General features: G+C 41.4%; 1 protein-coding gene and 1 long non-coding RNA gene across 4 annotated transcripts in view; both read left to right on the top strand.

Annotated features, from left to right (window-relative positions):
• Positions 1-21,707, top strand: part of COX16 (cytochrome c oxidase assembly factor COX16) — a 74,257-nt gene that overhangs the window by 13,027 nt on the left and 39,523 nt on the right. For 2 of the 3 annotated variants that reach the window (XR_012655783.1, XM_032780492.2), the window contains exon 2: positions 7,192-7,269. Coding sequence is in view for 2 of the 3 variants with exons in the window: in XM_032780492.2 (XP_032636383.1) it covers positions 7,192-7,269 (78 nt within the window). In the remaining variant the exon portion in view is untranslated. Of the gene's footprint in view, positions 1-7,191; positions 7,270-8,182; positions 8,304-8,878; positions 9,186-21,707 lie in introns of those variants that run through there. The other variant, XM_032780493.2, reaches the window with a different exon arrangement.
• Positions 1,643-5,073, top strand: LOC142046770 (uncharacterized). The gene is made up of 2 exons (XR_012655784.1): positions 1,643-1,855; positions 4,580-5,073. It is a non-coding gene; the product is annotated as an uncharacterized LOC142046770 (long non-coding RNA).

The raw sequence follows: 21,707 nt of genomic DNA, 5'->3' as shown, positions 1-21,707 counted from the left end.
CAGTCTAGAAGATATCAGAGATGATTAGTTTTGCAGTTCTCAAACTGTGGATTTGTGTCTCCAGAGATAACATGCTTGTTAACAGGAAAAATGTTTTATTTATTTATTCATTCATTTAAATATATAGAGGTAAGAAATAACTGGCCTCAATCCTATTGTCCCTCTGCAAATTTGTGTACACAGTGGTTAATCCCTTACCGCTCTCTAAAAATGCAAAGTTTCAAAAAGTTCAATGAATAGAAGATTGTTGGGGGCGGAATAGATCTGGATGAGGAGAAGAAGTCTGGAGATAAATGTGAGAAGGGAGGAACAGGCAGTAGAAACAAAAGTGGAACTGTTTGAGCAGCATATTCCAGAAGTCTTGAGGTCTTTCTGAGTGCAGCCTTTACTGATTTGAGATCTACCATACCACTCTCTCACTAGAAGGGAAAACTTGTAATGGCTGCAAGCTGTAAAAGAGACCCCGTTTGGGAATATTTTAATGAAGTTCCTCTACCTGTGGATAAAACAGACTTGTATGCAGAATGCAAACAGTGCAACAAAGAAATGCAAGGCCTTGGTTGCCGGAATGAAACAACATTATGAGAAGTGTTCCTTCTCAGGAGGAAGCTGTGGTGAAGGTGATGAAAGGAACATGTCTGAATGTGACAGTCCATGCCCCTAGAGTCAGGGCAGCATGGCCTGTCGGTCACAGTCTATAAAGCAGCCCCTCAGGACAGCATGGCCTAACGGCCAGAGTCTATAGAGCAGCCCTTTGATGCAGGGCGGCGGGGCCTAACAGCTGAAGTCCATAAAGCAGCCCTTTGGTGCAGGACAGCGTGGCCTAGTGGCCAGTGTCTATAGCTTTGGGGCGCCCCTTATGGGGTGTGGCAGCCCCGGTAGAGGGACCTGGGTCCACCCAACTCTACCAGGCCCCGACCCAGGGCCCTAACAGTGGCATAGCGCCTTGCCACTGACTCAGCGGGAGGGGGTCCTAATGAAACACACTGAGTTTCCTTGGGGGGGGAGGTCCTACCGGAGTCTGTGCTGGGGTTTTCCAGGAGATGTTGGGTCCTCTGTGTTCGGCAAGGCCAATTGTCTCCAAGGGTTCCTCCGGTAGGCTGGGTGCAGGCAGGCCATGGACGGTTTTGATTCCCGGTGTGGTCAGGGGCTGTGGCTGACCCTCCGCAGGAGCTTCCCAGGCAGGTCCTTCGCCTATGACCTCCAGCCCAGAATGAGCTGGGCTCCCTCCCTTTTTACTGCTAGAGCACTTGAAGCATGCCCAGTCTTGCCAGGGACTCAGGACTTCCACTGTCAATAACATGGGCTAGTATGGGGTGAGCAGACCCCGTCACACTGAACATGTAGGATCTTCAGGTTGGTAAACTTTTTTATTTCATACTTCTTTATTAAGGACTGCCTGTCTTCCTTCTGGACTATTCTTGACTTCTCACGTTTGAGCAAAAAATATAGTTGTTGTTCTATGGTACTATCATTTTAGATGCAGTTGTGATAAAAAAATTAATAGCTGAAATAGGCAGATCTTCCTTTTACAATTTCACCTTTTAAAGTAGTACTGAGTGTCAGTGAATGCAATGAATAATACTAAATGAGCAATATGGTAATAATAATTAACTGCATTGACTTATTTTGTTTAGGAGACTCCATCCTCAACGTACAGGATTCTGAAGACTATCCACCCTCAAGATCATCATTTTCTATAGTTTGAGTTATCTGCCAATGATAGTGTTTCAGTCATATCATGTATGTCATATAGCCACAGTATATCACCTGTAGCAAAAAGCAAAAAAATCTCCATCATCCAGAAACAACCATAGATAAGTTTGTGATAAGAACTAGCGGATTACAAAAAGAGGTAATTGATGAAAAAATTGCCCGGTTTGTTTATGCAACAAACTCTTCTTTCCATATGATTGAGAATCCACACTTCATTAACCTGGTTCAGTAATTAAGACCAGGATACAGTCCACCCAACAGAGCAGATGTTGCAGGCAAATTGCTCAGCTTCTCTTTCATACACTTTATCAGCAGTGTGCAAAAGGTCTGGAGGGTGAAATTGTTAACTTGAGTCTTGATGTTTGGAGCAATGTCCCCAATGATCCTGTTGTATGTGCTTGTGTGACAACAGAAGAAGGGAATGTCTTCCTTACAGAAACAATTGATACATCAGGAAATGCACACACAGCAGAATACTTACAAGAAGTAGCAATAAAAGTTATAACAAACTGAAAAAAAATTCAAATGTCTAGTATGCAGTTTGGTCAGAGACAATGCTGCAAATGTATCCAAGATGAGAAGAAATTATTTAGAAGAGTCTCAAGCTAAGAACATACAGTTGCAGTACTCATTTGATGCACCTCCTAGCCTAAGACTTCAGCGTTCCAGAAATAAAGGCTTATGTTGAAATTGCAAAATACTTCCATAACAACCACTTTGCAGCAGCTGCTCTGAAAAAAATGGGAGGAACCAAGCTAACTCTCCCACAAGACGTGCGATGGAACTCAGTAGTGGACTGTTTTGAGCGCTATATCAAGAACTGGCCAAATCTGATGACCGTTTGTGAACAAAATCGTGAAAAAATAGATGGCACTCTCACGGCCAAAATTCTCAAAGTTGGGCTTAAGAGAAATGTTGAACACATGCTGAGTATCCTGAAGCATATTTCTGTAGCCTCGAACAAAATGCAGGGAAATACCTGTTTTACTGCTGACACTGTTGAAATTTGGAAGGAACTGAGTGAGATCTTAAAAAGAGAATTATGCAATGATAGTTAAATTACAAGCATTAAAAAAACGAATGGGACAAGCACTACCTCGAGCTCATTTTCTTGCAAATATTCTTAATACTCGGTACCAGGGTCAAACCTTAACTGCTGAAGAAGAGAAGTTGGCTACGACGTGGACATCCAGCAATCATCCCTCCATAATGTCAACTGTAATAAACTAAAGAGCTAAGGGGGAACCATTCAAGAAATATATGTCTGATGATGATGATTTAAAGAAAGTCACACTCGTGAACTGGTGGAAGTCACTTAAGCACTTGGATTCAGAGACTGTTGAAGTGACAGTCTCACTTTTAACAGCAGTAGCTTCTTCTGCCAACATAGAAAGAATATTTTCTTCCTTTGGACTAATTCATTCCAAACTGAGAAATCGTTTGGGACCTATAAAAGCAAGAGAGCTTGTTTTTTCTTTTCCGGATTATGAACAAACAGGAAAATAAAGGTGAACATGACTGAGTTAGCTGCAGAAACCAATATTTGAAGTTTCTCATGTTAACCTGTCTGACACAGCCAATTTAATTTTTTTAAAAATATTTAATATAACTATTTTAGTCAAAAACAATTTTAACAAAAACAAACTTGATTTTTCAAAAATTCATATGCTTGTTTTGTTAAAATATTATGTTGTTGAAGAAAAAATCCAAATACATAATTTGGTTGTTTTAGTTAAATAAAACAATTTAAATGTCTGTCTGGTGATGTTCTCCTCCTAATACAGCATGGCAAGAAAATCCTCCAAATATTAATGATTAACCTGTTGAATTGGAGATAGTTCACCTCCCAATGACTTCATAAATATCTGCTTCAATTACCTTTTGGTAAATGAAATAACCAAGCAATCATTCATTTTCTGATATAGCTGTAAAACTGTCCTGAAAAGTTTTCAAAATAAATCACTTTAAAAACGTATAGTGTGTACCTTCTAAAAATGTAACCTACATCTCTGAGTCGTGAAGCATATGTATTAAGGTTATAACAACCAACAAGAATGCACTTTTTTGTAGAAATCTGTGGTTAAATTGAGTCTTCCTCACTAGTGATTCAAATTCACCCTGGTTTTAATTTTTAGTGTGTACTTAATTACTGCTGCTCCTTCAGTTGGTCAGTATTATATACATAATTGTAACATTGGTAAGAATTATTATTGTTTGTTATTAGTGGTGGTAGGAAATATTTATATTATGGCACACCGAATGGTCCCTGTTAGGGAAGGTGACTGTTTCTGATTTGGAAATCAGAAAATGGAACCAACCTGTCTGGTTTCACTGCCCAAACTATGTGAAGGGCAAAAAGTAAAACAGAATTTAAACATTCTTTAGATTTCGTAATATAACGGTGATGTCAGTAAAAGTAGGGCAGGTAAAGGTTTGGAACTGTAGTCTAAGGAACAGAGTAAATTAGTCACACCAGCTGAGTCATTGTGCCTCTCTCCACTGCAGAGGCTGGTGGTGGTTTTGTGATCTGAACAAACAAGTAATATGTACACGTCTGAAACCACCAATCTATTTTGCTTAGAGCCTCAGATTAGGCCTATGATGATGATTTATATTTTATGTATTTAATACTGTAGTGCTCAGTGCTTTACTGTATTTGGAGGAAGACAGCGTCTTGGTGTTACAATCTATATTAGGTAGTACAGTTCAGATATTTAATTTCAAGAAAAACAGATAATCTAATCACTAGCCCCCTTTTGTATATCTGTTTGTGTATGTAGCATTTTTATTTATCATGTACTGTATATAGCTGAAAGTGTTCTTGGTAGTATATAATAAATGTTCTCTGCCAAACAATTAACAGGTCAAAACCAAGACAAGACAAGACAGAACATATACAGCATGGTATGACTATTGTTTCATGAAATTGTGAATGTTTTTCCATAGTTATGGCACAGACAAAAGGGTGATATGAAATCATACTATATACCGTGTTTTAGATGCAGCAAAGTAAGAATGTGTATTGTCCTTTCCTTTTGGTTAAAGAGTGGCTTCACAAACCGCAGTATATTGACCGTTCTCAATTTAGTAGGACGTGGCTTATGAGGAACAGGCTAGCTGTACGTCTTTGTTAATGTGAATAAGACACAGGTTGTATAGTATAATTTTATGAGTGCTCATTGCTGGGCAAACTATTGCTTAATGGATCTAACAAGACTAATTATTGATGTTTGACAACTGGGTACCAGATAATTTTCTAGTGCAGCTACTTCGGCCCTGCATTCTTCATGCTGTATGTTAGCATGATTCCAGCTGGTTAACTATTGTGTGTGATAGCAATAAACTTCTTGAAACCAATCTTGCGGTCTGTTCCTTAGAGCTTTAACAATGTGAGGTAAATCACTGGGCTGTTAATTAACACACTAGTCATTAGCTATGAAAGAGGACCAGTTTCAGAGGAGATTCTTGTTTTAATGAGAATAAATGCTGTGACTCAAACCACATTTGGTTAGAGTTATTGCCTGATCCTGTGAGATGCTCAATGCTTCATGCAATCAAACTTTAGTCAGCAAATACATTGATTCTTCTTGTTAATCACCCATGCCATATTTAGGCAAATTTTAAAACCACTTTTAATCAGCATGTTGGGTTTTTTTATTTTTTTGTTTTTTTCTTTTCATATCTTGTTACCAAAATATTTGTTAGCAGAAGCTTTTCCCATATAAATCCTTGCTTTCTGCAGTATATGTTTTTGTTGATCCAGCATCTGTGATAATATCATCATTTCCTTGAATGGTGGAGTCAGAAGTCTGGCCCAGTTTGGTTCGTAATGGTCCAGGTTGTTAGCTACTGAAAGTTATTTGCTACCACTTGATGGTTCTTTTGCTTTGTGAAATGAGTTGTAGTTCTGGGTCCAGTTCCTATCAGGTAGGTGTCCATATCACAAAAGCCACTGCTACATTTTGCTCTAATTGCCATGTGCATCCAAAGATCAAGATGGAATGAGACTGTGTAGACTTAACTCTTCTAGAACTCATTGCCACTTGCCATGAGGTGCCTATTTCTATGGCTATCTAGAAGGGTTCAGTTTCCAGTGCTACCAGTCTGTCACCTGTCAGCTTCTGAGGGGAGGTTATACCTATTGCTGTTTCTGTTGTGGGGCAGCCTGACCTCTTCCAGTGGAAAATCAATTTGGCCAGCACCTTTCAGGAGGAGTAAACTGAGAAGAAAAGTCACTTTAAAAAAAAAACAAAAAAACAGAACAAATACTGCATCACTGAAGTAATCTGAGTAATCTGTTGGGTAATCTGTTGGTGCTAGTTAGGAAGGGCACACATTTTAAACATGTCTATGCAGCATGGTTTAACAAGTATGAGACTCGGCATGTTGTTGTGCTGTGTTATGAGCCTGATGCATTTCATTTGACCAGCCAGCATTGTATGGAGAACTGCTACCATGTGAATGGCAGCAGCCTGCAGAAAAGGTGTTAACTAGCAGTGAGGAGAGAGAGAGAATATACAGGATAGTTTTTCTTCTGGAGTCCTCAGAACATCCCCCTCCTATTGCCTTCCTCAGACATGCCTCTCTTTGAAGCCTGTTGCCCTCCTATTCTGTATGTCAGGCAATTGGGCCTTGCCAGAGAACAGCAGAAGGAGTGTGTCAGGCCAGAGCAAGAGTCAGAACTCTGATCTTCCATGTGGCAACTAGATTACTTAGCCAGCCCTTAATGGTGTACTTGATTTTTAGGTTTGTCTGAGCATGGCAGGGCTCTCTAAAGGTTAAAATAGATGTTTAGGCTTTGTGACATGTCTCTGCCTGTCGTAAGAACAAATCTTTTCATGATTTTCTTCATGCTAACATGAGACTCTGCCTTGCCTATTTCTTCCTTTATTATTCCTTTTCATAAGCTTCAGTGGTGTGGAGAAAGCTCCAACAAAATAAATGGGGCAATAGTGAAGATACAGGTGCAGTGGGTTTGATTTCTTTAGTGACATCATAAAGGACAGTAGGATCATTGTTCCAATCTTGCTTGTTTGTTCCAGAAACTTAATTGGGTCCCTTTATGCCCAGGCATGAGAATAAGCCTACTGGGCATTGTTACTTCCCTGTTATTGCTATGAAAATAGTGAGAACAAATCCAGTAGTAGTGTCCTCTGCTGATGACAAATCAAGGAGCCATTTGAAAAACAATTTATATATGAAGATTGTAAGGGTAAAAGATGGGGAGGGAACAGGCACTAAGAAAATCTGAGTCCCCCTACAGTCCTTTCTGCATAAACTAGAAACTTAGTGAGATCCATACACAGATTGTCATGGATGGAAGCTCTGATGCCCCCTGTTTATCTGGTGATGCACCTCCTGTCTTTTTTTCTGCTTGGAAGAATGTGAGGCCTCCTGACACTTGCAATGGGTGCAGGTCAGTGTGTGTTGTACTGTGCTGTTTTTTTAGTGAGTGCTTTTTCTTTAATATTTCAGCTCCTGATTATTGGTGGGTCCTTTGGTCTCCGTGAGTTCGCTCAAATCCGTTACGATGCTCAAAAACTCCACAGCAAGGTAAGTTAAGTGGTTTGTTGGTTTTTCAAATCTAGAGAGCACCAAAAAATAGTGAGGACTGGGAAAATAGTATGATTTGGTATTTGTAGCATGCCTAACATAGTGTCACCCTCATCCATGGTTGGGGCTCCATGGGAGACATGCCACAAAACAAATAATGATGATAACGAAACATTACAACTTTTCCTGGGTGGCAGGTTGGAGACCAAAAGTAAGATGAGTGCTGCTACATCTTGCATGGCTTAACAGAAGCCCCTCTGACTGATTAAAGAGGAGCAACAATGAGTTACAGTGAAGGAGGGTGATTTCGCCAGAAGGATGGTGGTTATAATAGCCCTGTTTAGACCAGAAAAAATAGGTGATGTTTTAAAAGTTGCTAGCTAACATGTTTTAATCAGCGTTTTTAAATACCACTTAGTGTCTAGGGTAGACAGGGTGTTACTCCTTAAAAAATGATGTTAAAGGGTCCTGGTCAACCCATGGTGGCAGTGAGGTGGGATAGGAGGAGCCTAGGGTTGGCCAAGACCAGCTAACACACTTTTTAAAAGTGTTAAACCATATCTTCCATGTTATAAGTGGTATTTAAAATTTTGTGTTAATCAACATGTATTAGTTCGCACATTTTAAAATGTCACACATTTTCCCAGTTTAGACATACCGACTGAGGGTTGCTCCAGGGTCCCCGAGGGAGGTAGAGGGCCCTTTCTTCCCTTCCCAAGCTTCCCACATATATGAAACTTGTACTAAAGGGATGGAGGAAAAGAATCTTTCTTATAATGTAACTGAAAGCCCATAACTGGGGGAAGTAAGTGTATTAGATATGGAACCTTTCACTGAGTCCTGCAGCAAGTGCTGCTGGTGATTCACTAAGTGGTACACTCATTTCTGAATCATTACTGAATCAATGCCCCAGTGTGTGGCTGTGACTGGGTCTCCGGTGTACAACCTGGACTGCGTGACTGCTGAGCCCTTCAAACCCACCAGCCTGGGCTGCCTCTCTCACTGTGATGCTGATGTCAAGCTACAAACCTCTGGTAAGCATTGCACTTACACAGACATCTATGAGCAGGGACACACCCAACTGTGTTACATGAATGATCTTCCAGCCACTCATGGACCATCAATAGTGAGGCTCCAGCCAATTCCCCCCAGAATTGTATTGTCTTGCACTGGTCAAAAGCCTGGCCAGTGTAAGTTAATTAAGTAGTTCGCCACTCACTCAGTGTGCAGTGGACTCACACTAGCCTTTGTAAACTGAGTTGAGATTTCCCAAGATTTCAGCCAAAACACACTATTTTAGGTAAAATATAAAACAGCTTTATTAACTACAGAAAGATAGATTTTAAGTGATTATAAGTAGTAGGCATAGAGATTAGAGTTGGCTACTTAAGAAACAAAAATAAATTCACAGTCTAAGTTCTACAAACTAAGCAAGACTTGAATCAAGCAGAGTTTCACCCCAACAGATGGTACAATCAGATTATAAATCCTCAATACACAGACTGGGACCACTCTTCTGCAGTTCAAAGTCTTTGTCCTCCAGGTGGTGTGTTGGGGGTGGGGAGTGGCCAAGTGGTGATGTCACTGTCTCTCTTATATTTCCTTTCAGCTTGCTGGAAAGATCTTTGCTGTGATGTGAGTTACTCTCTGAGAAGTCTCTAGGATAGTGGATTCTTTTCTTGATGGGTATTGATGAGCCATTAACACTGTCTGACTATTGATACCTACTCCTTTGTAACTGAAAGGATGGTTGTGGGTGTTCCCAACCTCACAACTTATTTCATTAACTCAAACAGTAATGCTTCATAACTTCACATACAATGATAGTATATACAATCCAACAGGATATTAATATTCAACAGATCAAGACTTTTAAAATGATACCTCACAATATATACTTACACTCGTATCACCATGGTGAATATGGTGGTTCCAGGGTGCCTCTTTGAGTGTCGTAGGAGTGCACAGAGTCATTCTGCTGCTGACTTTCCAATGTTATGTAGAAATGAGCTTTTAACCCTTTGTAATCATTAAAGATTCTATGGCACTTTTTGTAAAAATCATTGGATTATTTTAAGAGGTGAAGAACAGAACTTGGCGGATTTAATGTAGCTATACAGCACCTTGGCTCCATTCCGATTCTTGGCTGCTCTAGGCCCTGGAAAAGCCCTTATAACTTAGATGACCCTGGGGTCGAACACCACCTCCCTGGGCTGCCCTTTGGGAGGCAGCACTGCCCAGAGTCTCTGAAGCCTGTATAGTACAGTCCACCTCCAACATGCCTCCGGTATCAGGTTTTGCAAGGGGTTCTTGAAGGACAGCCTTACAGCTGTGCCTGCGTTGGGGGACAGCAATTGGTGGGGAAATTTTGGGGGGGGGGAGAAGCTGGGGGACAGGGGAATAACCCCTGTGACCACTCCCCACATGATCCCACCCCTAGCCTGGGACCCCCCTACTCTCCCCGTCTCGTCCCTTCCCACCTTATCTGGGGAGGGCAGGGGAGGATGTCTCTGGCCTGGCTGGAGCTGCTCCGGCAGGCTGTGCGACGTGGCCGCAGCGTGCTCCGGCGAGACGGGACGGGTGACGTGGCCACAGCGTGTTCTGGCTGGCTGGGCGGTGCAGCTGCAGTGTGCCAGCCCCAGAGCTGACACACTGGTCTCTTGGCAATTTTTTAATGCAGCCTTTGGTTAGGCATGGTTTGGGCACCCCTATTGGAGGGTCTCCCTCTGTGATACACAGTAAATTTTTAATCTTAAACTGTAGCACCAGGGTAATCCCCTTACCCTGAATAGGATTTGTCTACCTGGGTTTTTGTCTTCAGTGTGACCACCACTGTTGCTGAGCTAACTGACAGCCAGATCACAGTGAGAGCTTTCACTCCACAACAGTATTTGAGAGGAGCCTGCAGTAGAGCAGCTGGCCTTATTCCAAGAATAATGCAACTAAGCAACACTTTCTTTTCTCAGAACAGAAGACCCCATTAAAGACATTCCTAAGTTAATACCTTTCTAGCTTGTCCAATACCAGGAGTTGGGAAGAAAGTTAGTGTGTGACATTTTTGCATTTGATAAAGTATTGCCATGCTAGCTAAAATGATGGTCTGAACAGTAATTTCGGTGTGTAACAGCCATTGAACTGACAATGTCCCAACAACAGATGTTATAGCTATTTAGAGTAACTTCTTTGGGTTTCAGAGAATGGTAAAAGCGCATCCTTTTCCTCAGCAAAAACATGTTTTAGAGTGAGCTGAGCCATTTAAATTACCCAGGAGCCAGATAACTAGATTACTCGCATTATGTCAGTACACTGAACATTCCAATTTGTTTATTTACCATGGGCCATATGTTGATGTCCATAATCCTACAGACTCCTATTGAAACCAATGGGAGTGATGCCTGAGTAGGGACTTGAGAATTTGGCCTTCAGAAAAGAAAACTTCCATTGACACAAAAGTAATTTTTGCAATAAAAACCCAGATAGTATTTAAATTGAACTCCTGTTAGGTTGCCTACGTATTCCCACTTCTGGGAAGATTAAATGCAAAGCAAAATTGTTTATAGAAAAATAAATATCTTTATGCAGAAGTCCTATATAATTTAATGGAGCAAAAGCAATAGCTTTGTATAGAAATTACTCTAAAAAACATATAGACTTTAATAGAAAGAGATCCTTTTTTATATCATTTTTATTCCAACCAATTTATTCAATTTAATAGTGAAATTTATTCCTGCTATAGAATTCCGTTGAATCCTTCAAAAACTTTATAGAAAAAAATTATTCTTCTCTATTAAATTCCAGGAAACTTCTGTAAGGACAGGAATTTGAACCCAAATAACTTTTAATAGACAGGTACTGTTGCCGTCCAAGCCATGACATACCTTCTCTGAAGATCAAATTTTGGACCATCGAAACAGGAGACATAGGAATGTCTTTTTCACAGCTGTCCTGTTGGCCATTTAGTTACTGCACTTTGCTGCGGGAGATCCAGCTTTGATTCCAAATGCCCCATTCTATTCTATATGGGTTTTTATACCATGTACATCACCACTGTATCTGAGTGTCTTCCAGCAGTGCATTAAGCAATGTTTCTCCTCATCTGTCTCATATGTGTTCTGTCATCTTCTCCCCAGAGGGAAAAGCCATATTCCTAGGCAGGCAACCAATACGGGAGGCAGTGATCAGGGGTACAAGTGCAGAAGGAGTGCATTCAGCTCCCAGGAGAATGGCAGTGCTTTGAGCCCATCAGCTAACCCCTCTGACCAATTGAGTTGCATTTAGCAGTTGATTAGAGATCACTTGTAGGCTGTTCCAATGAGTCATTGTGCTATTGACAACTCTTAGGACTTCATTGTGAGTCTCACAATACTTGTTGTTGTTAAAGCCCCAGCTCCTGGAGTCAAGTGATTACATGAGAATTTCAGCTTTCATTTTACAAAAGTACAATTCTAGCACTCATGGTTGTGGCAAAAAGCTAGAAAACTTGACCCCTACAGGCTCAGAAATTCAAAGGCGGGGGTTCTCAAACTGGGGGTTGTGAGGTTATTACATGGGAGGTTGCGAGCTGGCAACATCCACCCCCAAACTCTGCTTCGCATCCAGTGTTTATAATAGTGTTAAATGTAAAAAGAGGGTTTTAATTTATAAGGGAGATTGCCCTCAGAGGCTTGCTGTGTGAAAGGGGTCACTAATACAGAAGTTTGAGAACCACTGTCCAAAGGCAAAGACAAACACCCAAACATTTACTATATTTTAAAATTTTAAGCAACTACATGATTTTGGGGGGCTGACTCATTATTTTTGAACCCTTAGCGCAGGCAATACTGCAATGTGCCCATATTCAGGTTAGTCCCATTCATTTTTAGGGCGTCAGCCTATTGTTGGGGTCCCTGTTGTTGGCATTCAACCTGGTGGTTAAGGCACAGGAATGGGAGTCAAGAGACCACAGGTAGGCCCCGTTATCCCTCTCTGTCCCCATCCAGGCAGGGTTTAAGTAATCCCTGCTGACCTTAATAGGCATTTTACCAATATCCTGTTCACAAAGAGTTGGGCTCCTGGATTCTATTCCCAATGTGCAGCAGAATCCCTTTATGAACTTGAACAAGTCATTTAATTTCAATGAGTCTCAATTCCCCATCTGTAAAATGGAGATGATAATGCTGCTGTACCTCACAGTGGGGTTTCAGAGTTAATTCACATGTTTTTAAAGTACTTTCAGATCTTCATATAGAAGGCACCATTGAGCGTGAATTATTATTTCCGGTAGAAATTGCTCAAGTAATCTCCATTCAGTGATTTGGTCAGGATGAAACAGATAGGGATGAAATGGGAGCACAAAGTTGACCAGTCCCTTTGGGATTAGATCAGGTCCAGGACATTGTAGGCATTGCATGAACAGTGAAAGAAAATAGAAGTAAGGAAACAGAGGTTAACAATGGACAAAATATTAATTCACAAGTGACCTTGTAGTTAGTAGATAAAGAAATAATAATAAGAGTAATGTGTGATAAGTTTGCAGCTGCAGCTTTGTTTACTAGCATGTTTTGTATCTTGTGGACAGTTTAGGATTTGTTTATGTAATGTATATGTGTTTAGTCTGCATCTGTAATCTCATGTATTATGTGCTTTTGGAATTGTGGGGCACCCTAACCCACCTCCTGGTATTTGGGCATGGTCACCTCGTGTGGCTTTATGAAATGTCAATAAAGACACCTCAGTGACAAGTCCTGATTCAAACCAAGTTTTTGGATTCCAGAATATTGGATAAAGTGTTCTCTCAGAACCAGATGAGGCGTTCTGGGTAAGCTGAGTGGAAAAGGTCTCAGAGGGAATCTCAACAGGTATAATCCAGCATGCATCTCAGGAGGGATCAGAAGTCTGGTCTGGGAGTTTCTCCTTATCCCAAATGAATCATCAGAATGTAATAAGGACTGCCTGTTAGATACTATTTGTAAGCTTTATATCTAGTGGTTACTGTTTTTTCCCTGAGATAGTCATATGTAAATTCTAGTCTGGATTTTTGTGACCACAGATTCTGGCAATGTCCTTGAAGCAGGAAGTTCCTGTTTCTCTTACTGGAAAATAAATATTCCCAGAAATGTACTTAATATAAGATGATCTGTTCGTCACCTTTACTTTTTTTGGAAAGTGTGTTTCATGTGCGTTCTTCCTGTAAAACAAGTGCGGCAGGTGAAGTGAAGCTAAGACCAAATCTTTAATTGTAACTCAGCAGCATCAACAATACATGGATGAAACCAATTTTGTTTTCTAATCCTGAAGTTTGGAATGTCAATATTTTATTACAATGTAAAATACATTTGATAGCAACAATGTTTTGCAAGTTTCCAGGTTTTCTTCTGCCAGCAGGCATATTCCTAGCTGCTGTGATAGTTGTTGCCTTCTTTTTGTGAACTGCCCTTTTCTTCTTCCTTTGAAGACCTCCAAATGTGTTAGAAAATGCACTTTGCACACATTTTGTGTATAACGAAACTACACAAGAAACCTCTCTTTAGAGGCCTGCTATTAGGATTTAGCTGGCAGGGAAGGGAATTCAAATCAATGAAGCTATGTAGATTTAAACCATCTGAGACTCTGGCCCTCTATTTTTGCGTCTCAGCAACGCATTTTGTTCATAGGAAATCAATTAATTATGGTAGTAAGTCAATGTGTTGTTATAACCCTATAAGATTGAAATAACTCATTAGTAGGATATGGCGCCTTTCATCTCTGTCACTGGTACAGATCCAGCTCCGGAGAGTGACTGAAGGCCATTATACATTTTGTGTCAGTTCAGTTCCTAATGGATAGATATTCACATCTTAAAAGCTACCATCACAACCTACCTTCTTGCAGGCAAGTTTCAGCAGTGTGGCTAAATCTGAATGTCTTTCTCACCTTTAGAAGCATCTATCTAGGGTTTAGGCAGGTGGATGTGGTGAAGTGGGGGAAGATCATGCAACTACAGCTTGTCCTCAAGATAAACAGAGGACTTTATTCTTTAGCGAAGTCAGCCCAACACACTTCATTTCTAGTTTTGCTTTTTCATTTTTTTTTCGTTCCATATAATCAGTTTTCTTTTGAGTTCTTTGAAGGAGATGAGCCTTTTGGCCCATGTAGGTTTGGACTCACCTTCTGGAATTCAAGTAGGCCAACACCCTTCACCAACATCGTTTACTTAAAATTAAAAATAATAATATAATAAAACTTGAATAACTATTAAACTCAAAAAATGTTTTTAGCAATCCATTGATATAAAGTAGTTATTTTATTCACTGCCTAACTAAATCTATTTTTTTATATATGCAGAATTACTGTACACTAAATATTGTTACCAGGATGCTCTGTCAGCAAACTAGTATTTTGGAATAGGCAGTGGGAGAGAAGTGGAGGGTCTCTTTGAATTAATCCATTATATGTTGTGTTTTCCCTGAGGCACAGTGAGATTCTGGAAAGAGCTTTTCTCTGCCTGTCTGTCCCTTAATTTCATAGCAGGTTGTTGAAAAAGATCTGTGTGTTTTTGTCTGAACACTCCTTATTTGGTGGGGGGGTTGAGGGATAGGAAAATAACTTCAGTTTGTCAGCTAGGGAACGGAGTCATTGCATTGTCTGTCACTGAACTTTGAAGAATAATTAAGTCTTCTCATCTTCTTGTTTTTAATTGGTTTTCAGTAAGCTAATCGCACTAACACCGTGTGGCAGGGGATTGATGCTGTTCATTTTTTTTCTTTCTCAAGCAGGTCAGGTTGGCCTGACTCTCAAGTCTAATGAAGACAAACATCAGCTAATTTCTTGGTGTAAGTTGATTTTTCAGAGACTAAGTTCATTAATGAGCTTGGCTGTAAGTCATAAAAAAAAACAAACACAACCACATTAAAATGTTGTTGTTTGGTGTTTAAAGGGCTTGTGAGAGGCACAAATTTTTGAGTTCTTATTACAAAACCCAAAGCTGTGTAAGTCATTTGTCTGCATTTAATAGAGGCATTTGACTGAATTAAAACATACTTCTGTTTTCAAGCAATGCATTACCTATTTGGTGAAGGATTTGAGGTAGTTTGATATTTAGTACAGTAGCCTTGCTCCTGATTGGTGGGGAACATGGTACTGTTATAATAGCTTTCCTTCTATTAGCAAAGGGATCTTGGATCCCATTACCTCATTTTAGTTCACAGTTCTGAATCATCCAAGTTAGTAATTTCTGACCTGCAACGTGACAGAGGAATGAAGGGCGTTTTTCATACTCCCTATGTTAGTAATACCAGGTGTTCAAGCATTAGCTCTTACAAATGATCCAGTTCAGTCCAAAAGGATTGTCTGGATGAGGAAGTCTGTTTATTTTCCCTCTCCCATTACAGAGTTTGGAGCCCAACTTACTAATGTTGAACTCCTGGACTTTCGCATAGGTTATGGCAGCAGCAGGAATCATGTTTTCACTTTCCTTGGGGTTCCTGGGCTTAAATGGGCCACTCCCTCTCTCTTTGCTGGATGCTTTCTTGCTGAATTTATGATACTATGCACTGGATTATGGATCAGCTGAGATTGTGCATCATTTTCCCCCAGTTCAGAAAGGGACTAATACTGTTGCCCCTCCTCTCAGCTGTGGTGGAGATTGTAAGATTTTTGACTCTGTAGAGATCAACATCATCTGTGTGCCACAGGAGGGAATTCTGGGGCCAGGTCTATGTGGTTCCACTGGTTATTGCCCCTGTAAAGGTCAGGAGCTCTACTGCAGCTCCTCCCAATACACTATTGTGGAGTGAAAGCCCTCACTCTGGTCTGGCTTCTCCTTAGCTCAGCGACAGTGGTGGTTGCACTGGAAAAACAAACAAAGAGGAGGTAAAACAAATCCTATTCAGGATAAGGGGACTACCCTGATGCTACACTTTAGGATTACAACTTCACTCTGCATCACAGGGGGAGACCTTCCAACAGGACACTCTGGAGGGAGTAGTTTGCTCCCTCCCTGATCCTGTATTATCTCCTTACACCAAACTTGACTACTTGTAATTAATGCAGCAGGAGGATTTCTCTTACAAGCATGGCTGGATCTGACACCAATAGAATGTAGATGGGGAGAGGAAAAACTAGACCAGAACCACCCTAGTGAAATTGTGATAAAAAGTTGATACATAAATGACAAGGCCATATGCCCCTTATAAATACCTAAAATAGACATAGCCTCCTGGACAACAATCTTGTTAAACCAGGACATATGGTAACCCTAGTTGTATAATAATACCAAGAAACCTTGATTATAATACATATGCTCAGTGGGGTAGAGTTAAGGTTGCCATGTGAGCCTTAACTTTGAATTATCTGGCTTTTGTGGTTATAAAATTTCAAACTTTTAGTGCTGCACTAGTGTAATTTTTCTGAATGTGACCAAAGATCCTAGATAATAGTCTTCAAGCATCAAAGGTCTACCTCTTCAGACATATGCACACAAAAGTACGTGGACATTGCTGCTCAAACCTGACTTATACATAAAATGCCTTGATGCACAGACACGCAACATGGAATTTGCTTGTGCACACACATAAAATGAGTGTGCGCTTTTAAAGATTGGACCTCAAGTGACTTGCCCAAGGTCACCAAGCTCTTCTTTGACAAAGCTTGGAATAGAAACAGGTCTCCCAGCCTTGTGCTTAAACACAAAACATCTTTCCCTTATTATTTTGCTTGATTTTTTTCTTTATCAAAAATAGGTTCATATCAAATTATCTTGTAGAAATTGAGTTGGATATCATGCCAGCTGAAAATAACTTCATCATACATAATGCTGTTAGTTTTGAGGTGGTTAAATTTTCTGCAATAACCAACAATTCTAGTTGTTTGCTTTGAGTTCTACTACATTGCCATAATTAATTAGTAGTCTTTTTCCATTGCAGTTGAAATGAACCTGTAGCATATAATTTATCTCAAAACCCTTTTTTGCCAAAGCATAATTTAATATTCAGCAGTGTTTCCCTTGGTCTTTTTCAAGCACTTAAGATGCTTAGTGGTCTTTCACACACTGTATCTCCACTATTCGTCTTGCTTGGTAGCCTGAAGCAGGGTCCTGGACCAGTGTCCCCTCTAATTTTTCCCATCCATGTGCGGAATAAATTTTGTCATGTGCACTGCAGTGTATGCGGATGTGAGCCACCAGCAGAAACAAAAAAGCTAGATATGATATATATAAATTTTTTAAAAGTTACCATAGGGGTAATTACTCCAGCCAGGACAGGTTAGGCATTTGGAACTCACTACTCAAAGAATTAAATATAAGTGTAAGAGAAATAAACATTATGAAATGCATAGACCAGTAAAAACAGTAAAATAACACACTTTGAGAGAATAAATGTACAAATAATATATGTGCATTGCAGGAAGTACCAAGAAGTAATAACAACAATTATACCAATATGTGTTGGGAGGTGAATGTGAAAGAGACTGTGTGTATGTGTGACACCCCAACCCAGAGTGTGTGTGTGTGCGTGTGTGTGTGAGAGAGAGAGACCCCAACCCAAAGACTGTGTGTGTGTGAGAGAGAGACCCAGAGACTGCGTGCGCTGGCTGCTGGAGATTTCAGGTATTTCCACTCTCAAACTGGACGAACTCACTGAAAACTCTCCTGCTCTGTCCTGAGCCCTGTCTCCCCTCCCTGGCTAGTGAAGTTGGGGTACATGAGCGTGGGGGAGAGAGAGAGAGTGTGTGTCAGAGAGACAGAGCTGGCTGCTGGGGAAGTCTCAGAAACCATGCACTGTCTCTTTAAGAAAGGCACTTGCGCACTGATCAGACCTCAGACGCTGCAGCTCCAAGTCCTGAGCCAGGCTGTCCCCTATCCCCGGTGTATGGAGATGAGGCACAGGGGTGAAGGGATGGGGACACACTGACATCAGTACCCCTCAGCTTTGCACAGCTATTAGGAGGGTCCTGAGAGCAGCAGCAGGACGGAGCAACCTGGCTGCAAAGCAACGGGGGAAGGGGCACCTGAACACATGCTGCCAGATGTGTTCGCACTGCTAATCAACTGGGTGGCACTTGAATCGCTCCTGTGTGGCTGTCCAACTATGCAGCTAGAGGGAACACAGTCCTGGACCCATCTTACTTGGCAGACTGTTGTTGCAAAACAAGTGACAACAGCATTAGATACCAGAAAGTAGCTCAAAACTCAAGAACAGAAGCACTTTAAATGTAGAGCTGATGTATCAGTCCCTAGACTGTGAATTGTTTTAAGAGTTGAAGCCGTGTTGGTCCCAGGATTTCAGAGAAACAGGATGGGTGAGGTAATATCTTTTATTGGACCAACTTCTGTTGGTGAAAGAGGCAAGCATTTGAGCTTACACAGAACTCTTCTGAAGAGATTACCTCATCCACCTCGTCTCTCTAACAGTTTTAAGAGTGAACTGTGTCTAGATTACCTTAAGTTTATGTTTCTTTGTGGTTTTGATTTGGGTTTTTCTGTTGACTAAAGTTCTGCAGAATTGTGAAGTAGCAGAACCCAAACCCTTTGGAAATACAATGGCAATTGAGAGGGAAAAAGAAACCTGTCACTGTCTTCCAGTAGTTGTCCCTACACTTGGCATTTACAGCTTCACAGGTGATTCAGGAGGTGACGTATTTCCCCTGGAGTCAGTGCTGAATCAGTACCACTGTGAGTGGTGTTAGGCAGTTGTAAACTTCAACTGTTTGATAAGGTGCAAAAATACAGTTTAGCTTTTAGAATGGTGAAGAGTTGGGGGTCTGGTGTGATGTCATGTTTCACCTCTCTAGGAAGCTGCCTGATAAGAGCAGGAGAAAGGTGAACTTGCATTCTCTCCTCCAGTGGGGAAGTGGTAGTGGTCTGGTGTGACCCTCACACCTCCTGGGTGTCGTGCCCTGTCACCTCTGTTCCTGGCCAATTGGAGCTGCGAAGCCAGCACTCTGGCCAGAGGCAGTCTCCAGAGCTGCCTGGTTTTGCCTCCACCTAACAGCTGAGTGAGGGGGATGTTGCCGCTTCCGGGGAGACCCCCAGGTTAGTGCCACCCAGAGCCCACCTCCTCCCATGCCCAAACTCTGCTTCTGGGGCTGGGGGGGGCCTGGGGAGACAGACTGCCCCAGCAGCGGCCAGTGCACCTGGCTCAGGGGCTTTCTGAGCTGCCCTGAGCCAGGCACAGCAGCCGCTGCAGAAGTCACGGAATCCATGACCTCCATGCCAAACTTGCAGCCTTACCTATGACTAAAGTCCTTAGTCAGTCAAAACTTGCATTGACTTTAATGGATGTATTGACTTAGCTGTGATTACTGTATTGGGCCTCTACTGCTCAAGAAACAGCGTAATGGCCAGAGTGGAGAGAATCTGCACCTTGCTTGGCTCTACTGTTGATATTAATTATACAAAACTGTAAGTATGGCACTGTCTTCCTTGTGCTATTTATTTTTCTCTTTCATTTTGCTATAAATAGATAAATTACATTTAAAAAAATTGAGTCAAATGATCCAATTAATAAGAACCCCTGCTGGCAATATTTGAGAAAACTGGCAATTTTACCAGTCATGTTTAAATGTAAGTAGACCTGATCTACCCGATCTAATCTTTCTAGGTATTTTAATGTATCCATCAGAGTGCCTGAGACACTGCCAGCATGTATGCTATTTTTTTATTTAACAAAAAATAGTATTCAAAATACAAATATATCTTTGCAAGAGTATTATAGTTTAGTTCTAAAAAGTGCAAAATTCTACAAATATGTAGCAACTACTTTCCAAGGGTGTTGTGAGGACTAATTAGTTAATAAATCACTGTGAATATGAAAATCTGAGTGTTTAGTGTTAGGACAATGTTGAGTTTGTTACTGTAGAACTTCACTAGATGTCAGTATAGAAACCATTTTACTTGTGCAGTGAGCTTTGTAGAGAGTGTGGATTTTTCTCCCCCTCAGCATAGCAGGAAAGTGAGCCGGTTTAATAAAAGGTCTAATTCCTTTAACATTTACTACTGCAGGAAGGCATTACCATTTTCATAATGTATGTTTTAGGATGGCAAAAACATTACTTTCTTAACACATCTGTTCTTTTAAAAAAATCAACTTTTTTCCCTTTTTAGACCCTGATCAAGCATCCTTGATCAGGAAGGGTTCTTATGTCCTACTGAAGTTGATGAGAATTAAGCATGTGCTTTAAATTTAAGCACATGCTTAATTATTTCCTGAATTGGGACTCTAGAGCCCTTGAAGTTAATTCTTCTAACGAGCATTCTCCGTTGTCAAGTATTTCTTTTAAACGAGTTTCTTTGCATATCTGCATTGGCTAGCTGCACAAAAGATAATGGGCCAGAACTTCTAGTACGTGGTGTCATTACTTTTGCTGCATTGTCAGTATAACCTGGACCCAACTTCAGTTAACTGAGTCATGGGGGAACCCATCAGTGCAAAGGTAGTCTTCCAGAAGCATAGAGCCAATGTAAAAGTCTCTTATACCACTCCCCTTCTTTGCAGCTAGTGTGGCAGTGCAAAGGGGTGTTGTTGGAGGCATGGGCACGTAGCCAGGGTGCTCCTGCACCGTGCTTATCTCTGTCTGCATCTTTATCTCCTGGGGTTGTTTTGCTGTCAAAGAAAATTAGGGCAACCTAAGGACTGCTCTAACTTGGCAGCAGGGAGCTGGGGCTATATAGAACGTTAGCATGATTAAGAGAGTGTAAAGGTGAAGTTTATGCCATATTTGCACCTTCTCCCCATTGCTGACTTGTACTGTGTGCACTTAGGCTATAGCTCTGAATCTGACACATACATTAAAAAGCAACCTTTTAATAAGTATTATGAAAAGTGACTCTGGGAGAACGGCATCCAGGCTAAAAGATGTTTTTTCAAACTGCTAGTCCTGCAAATCCGTGCTGGGATCTGGGGATGCTTTCTTTCTTGCATATATTCACTAGTAATAAACAAGGAGTCCGGCGGCACCTGAAAGACTAACAGATTTATTTGGGCATAAGCTTTAGTGGGTAAAAAACTTCACTTCTTTAGATGCATGGAGTGAAAGTTACAGATGCAGGCATTATATAATGACACATGACGAGAAGAGCATTACCTCACAAGGGGAGAACCAGTGTTGACGGTGTTCAATCAGGGTGGATGTAGTCAGTGGTGCGCTGGAGCCGGTTCGCAAGAATCGGTTGTTAAATTTGAAGCCGGTGTAGAACTGGTTGGTTGTAAAGGGGCTGGCAGATGGGCAAACTCCGGTCTGCGGTCACATCGGGACTGTCCTGTCCGGCCCACCTGAGCTCCCAGCTGGGGAAGCTCCCCCGGCCCCTCCCCCGCTTCCTCCCCCTCTCGTAGAGCCCCAGTGCGCCATGCCAGCACTTTGGGCAGCTCTGCAGCTCCTGCTGCTTTGAGCAGCATGGTAAGGGGCCGGGCCAGGGCTGGGAGGAGGGGTTGGATAAGGGGCAGGGAGTGGTTGGAGGGGGCAGAGGTTTGGGGGGACAGTCA

The sequence above is a fragment of the Chelonoidis abingdonii genome, chromosome 4, assembly GCF_003597395.2.
Source record: "Chelonoidis abingdonii isolate Lonesome George chromosome 4, CheloAbing_2.0, whole genome shotgun sequence".
NCBI classification, from domain to species: Eukaryota; Metazoa; Chordata; order Testudines; family Testudinidae; genus Chelonoidis; species Chelonoidis abingdonii.
The sequence above is the reverse complement of the archived record's forward strand: the minus strand, read 5'-3'. Positions and strand labels throughout refer to the sequence as shown.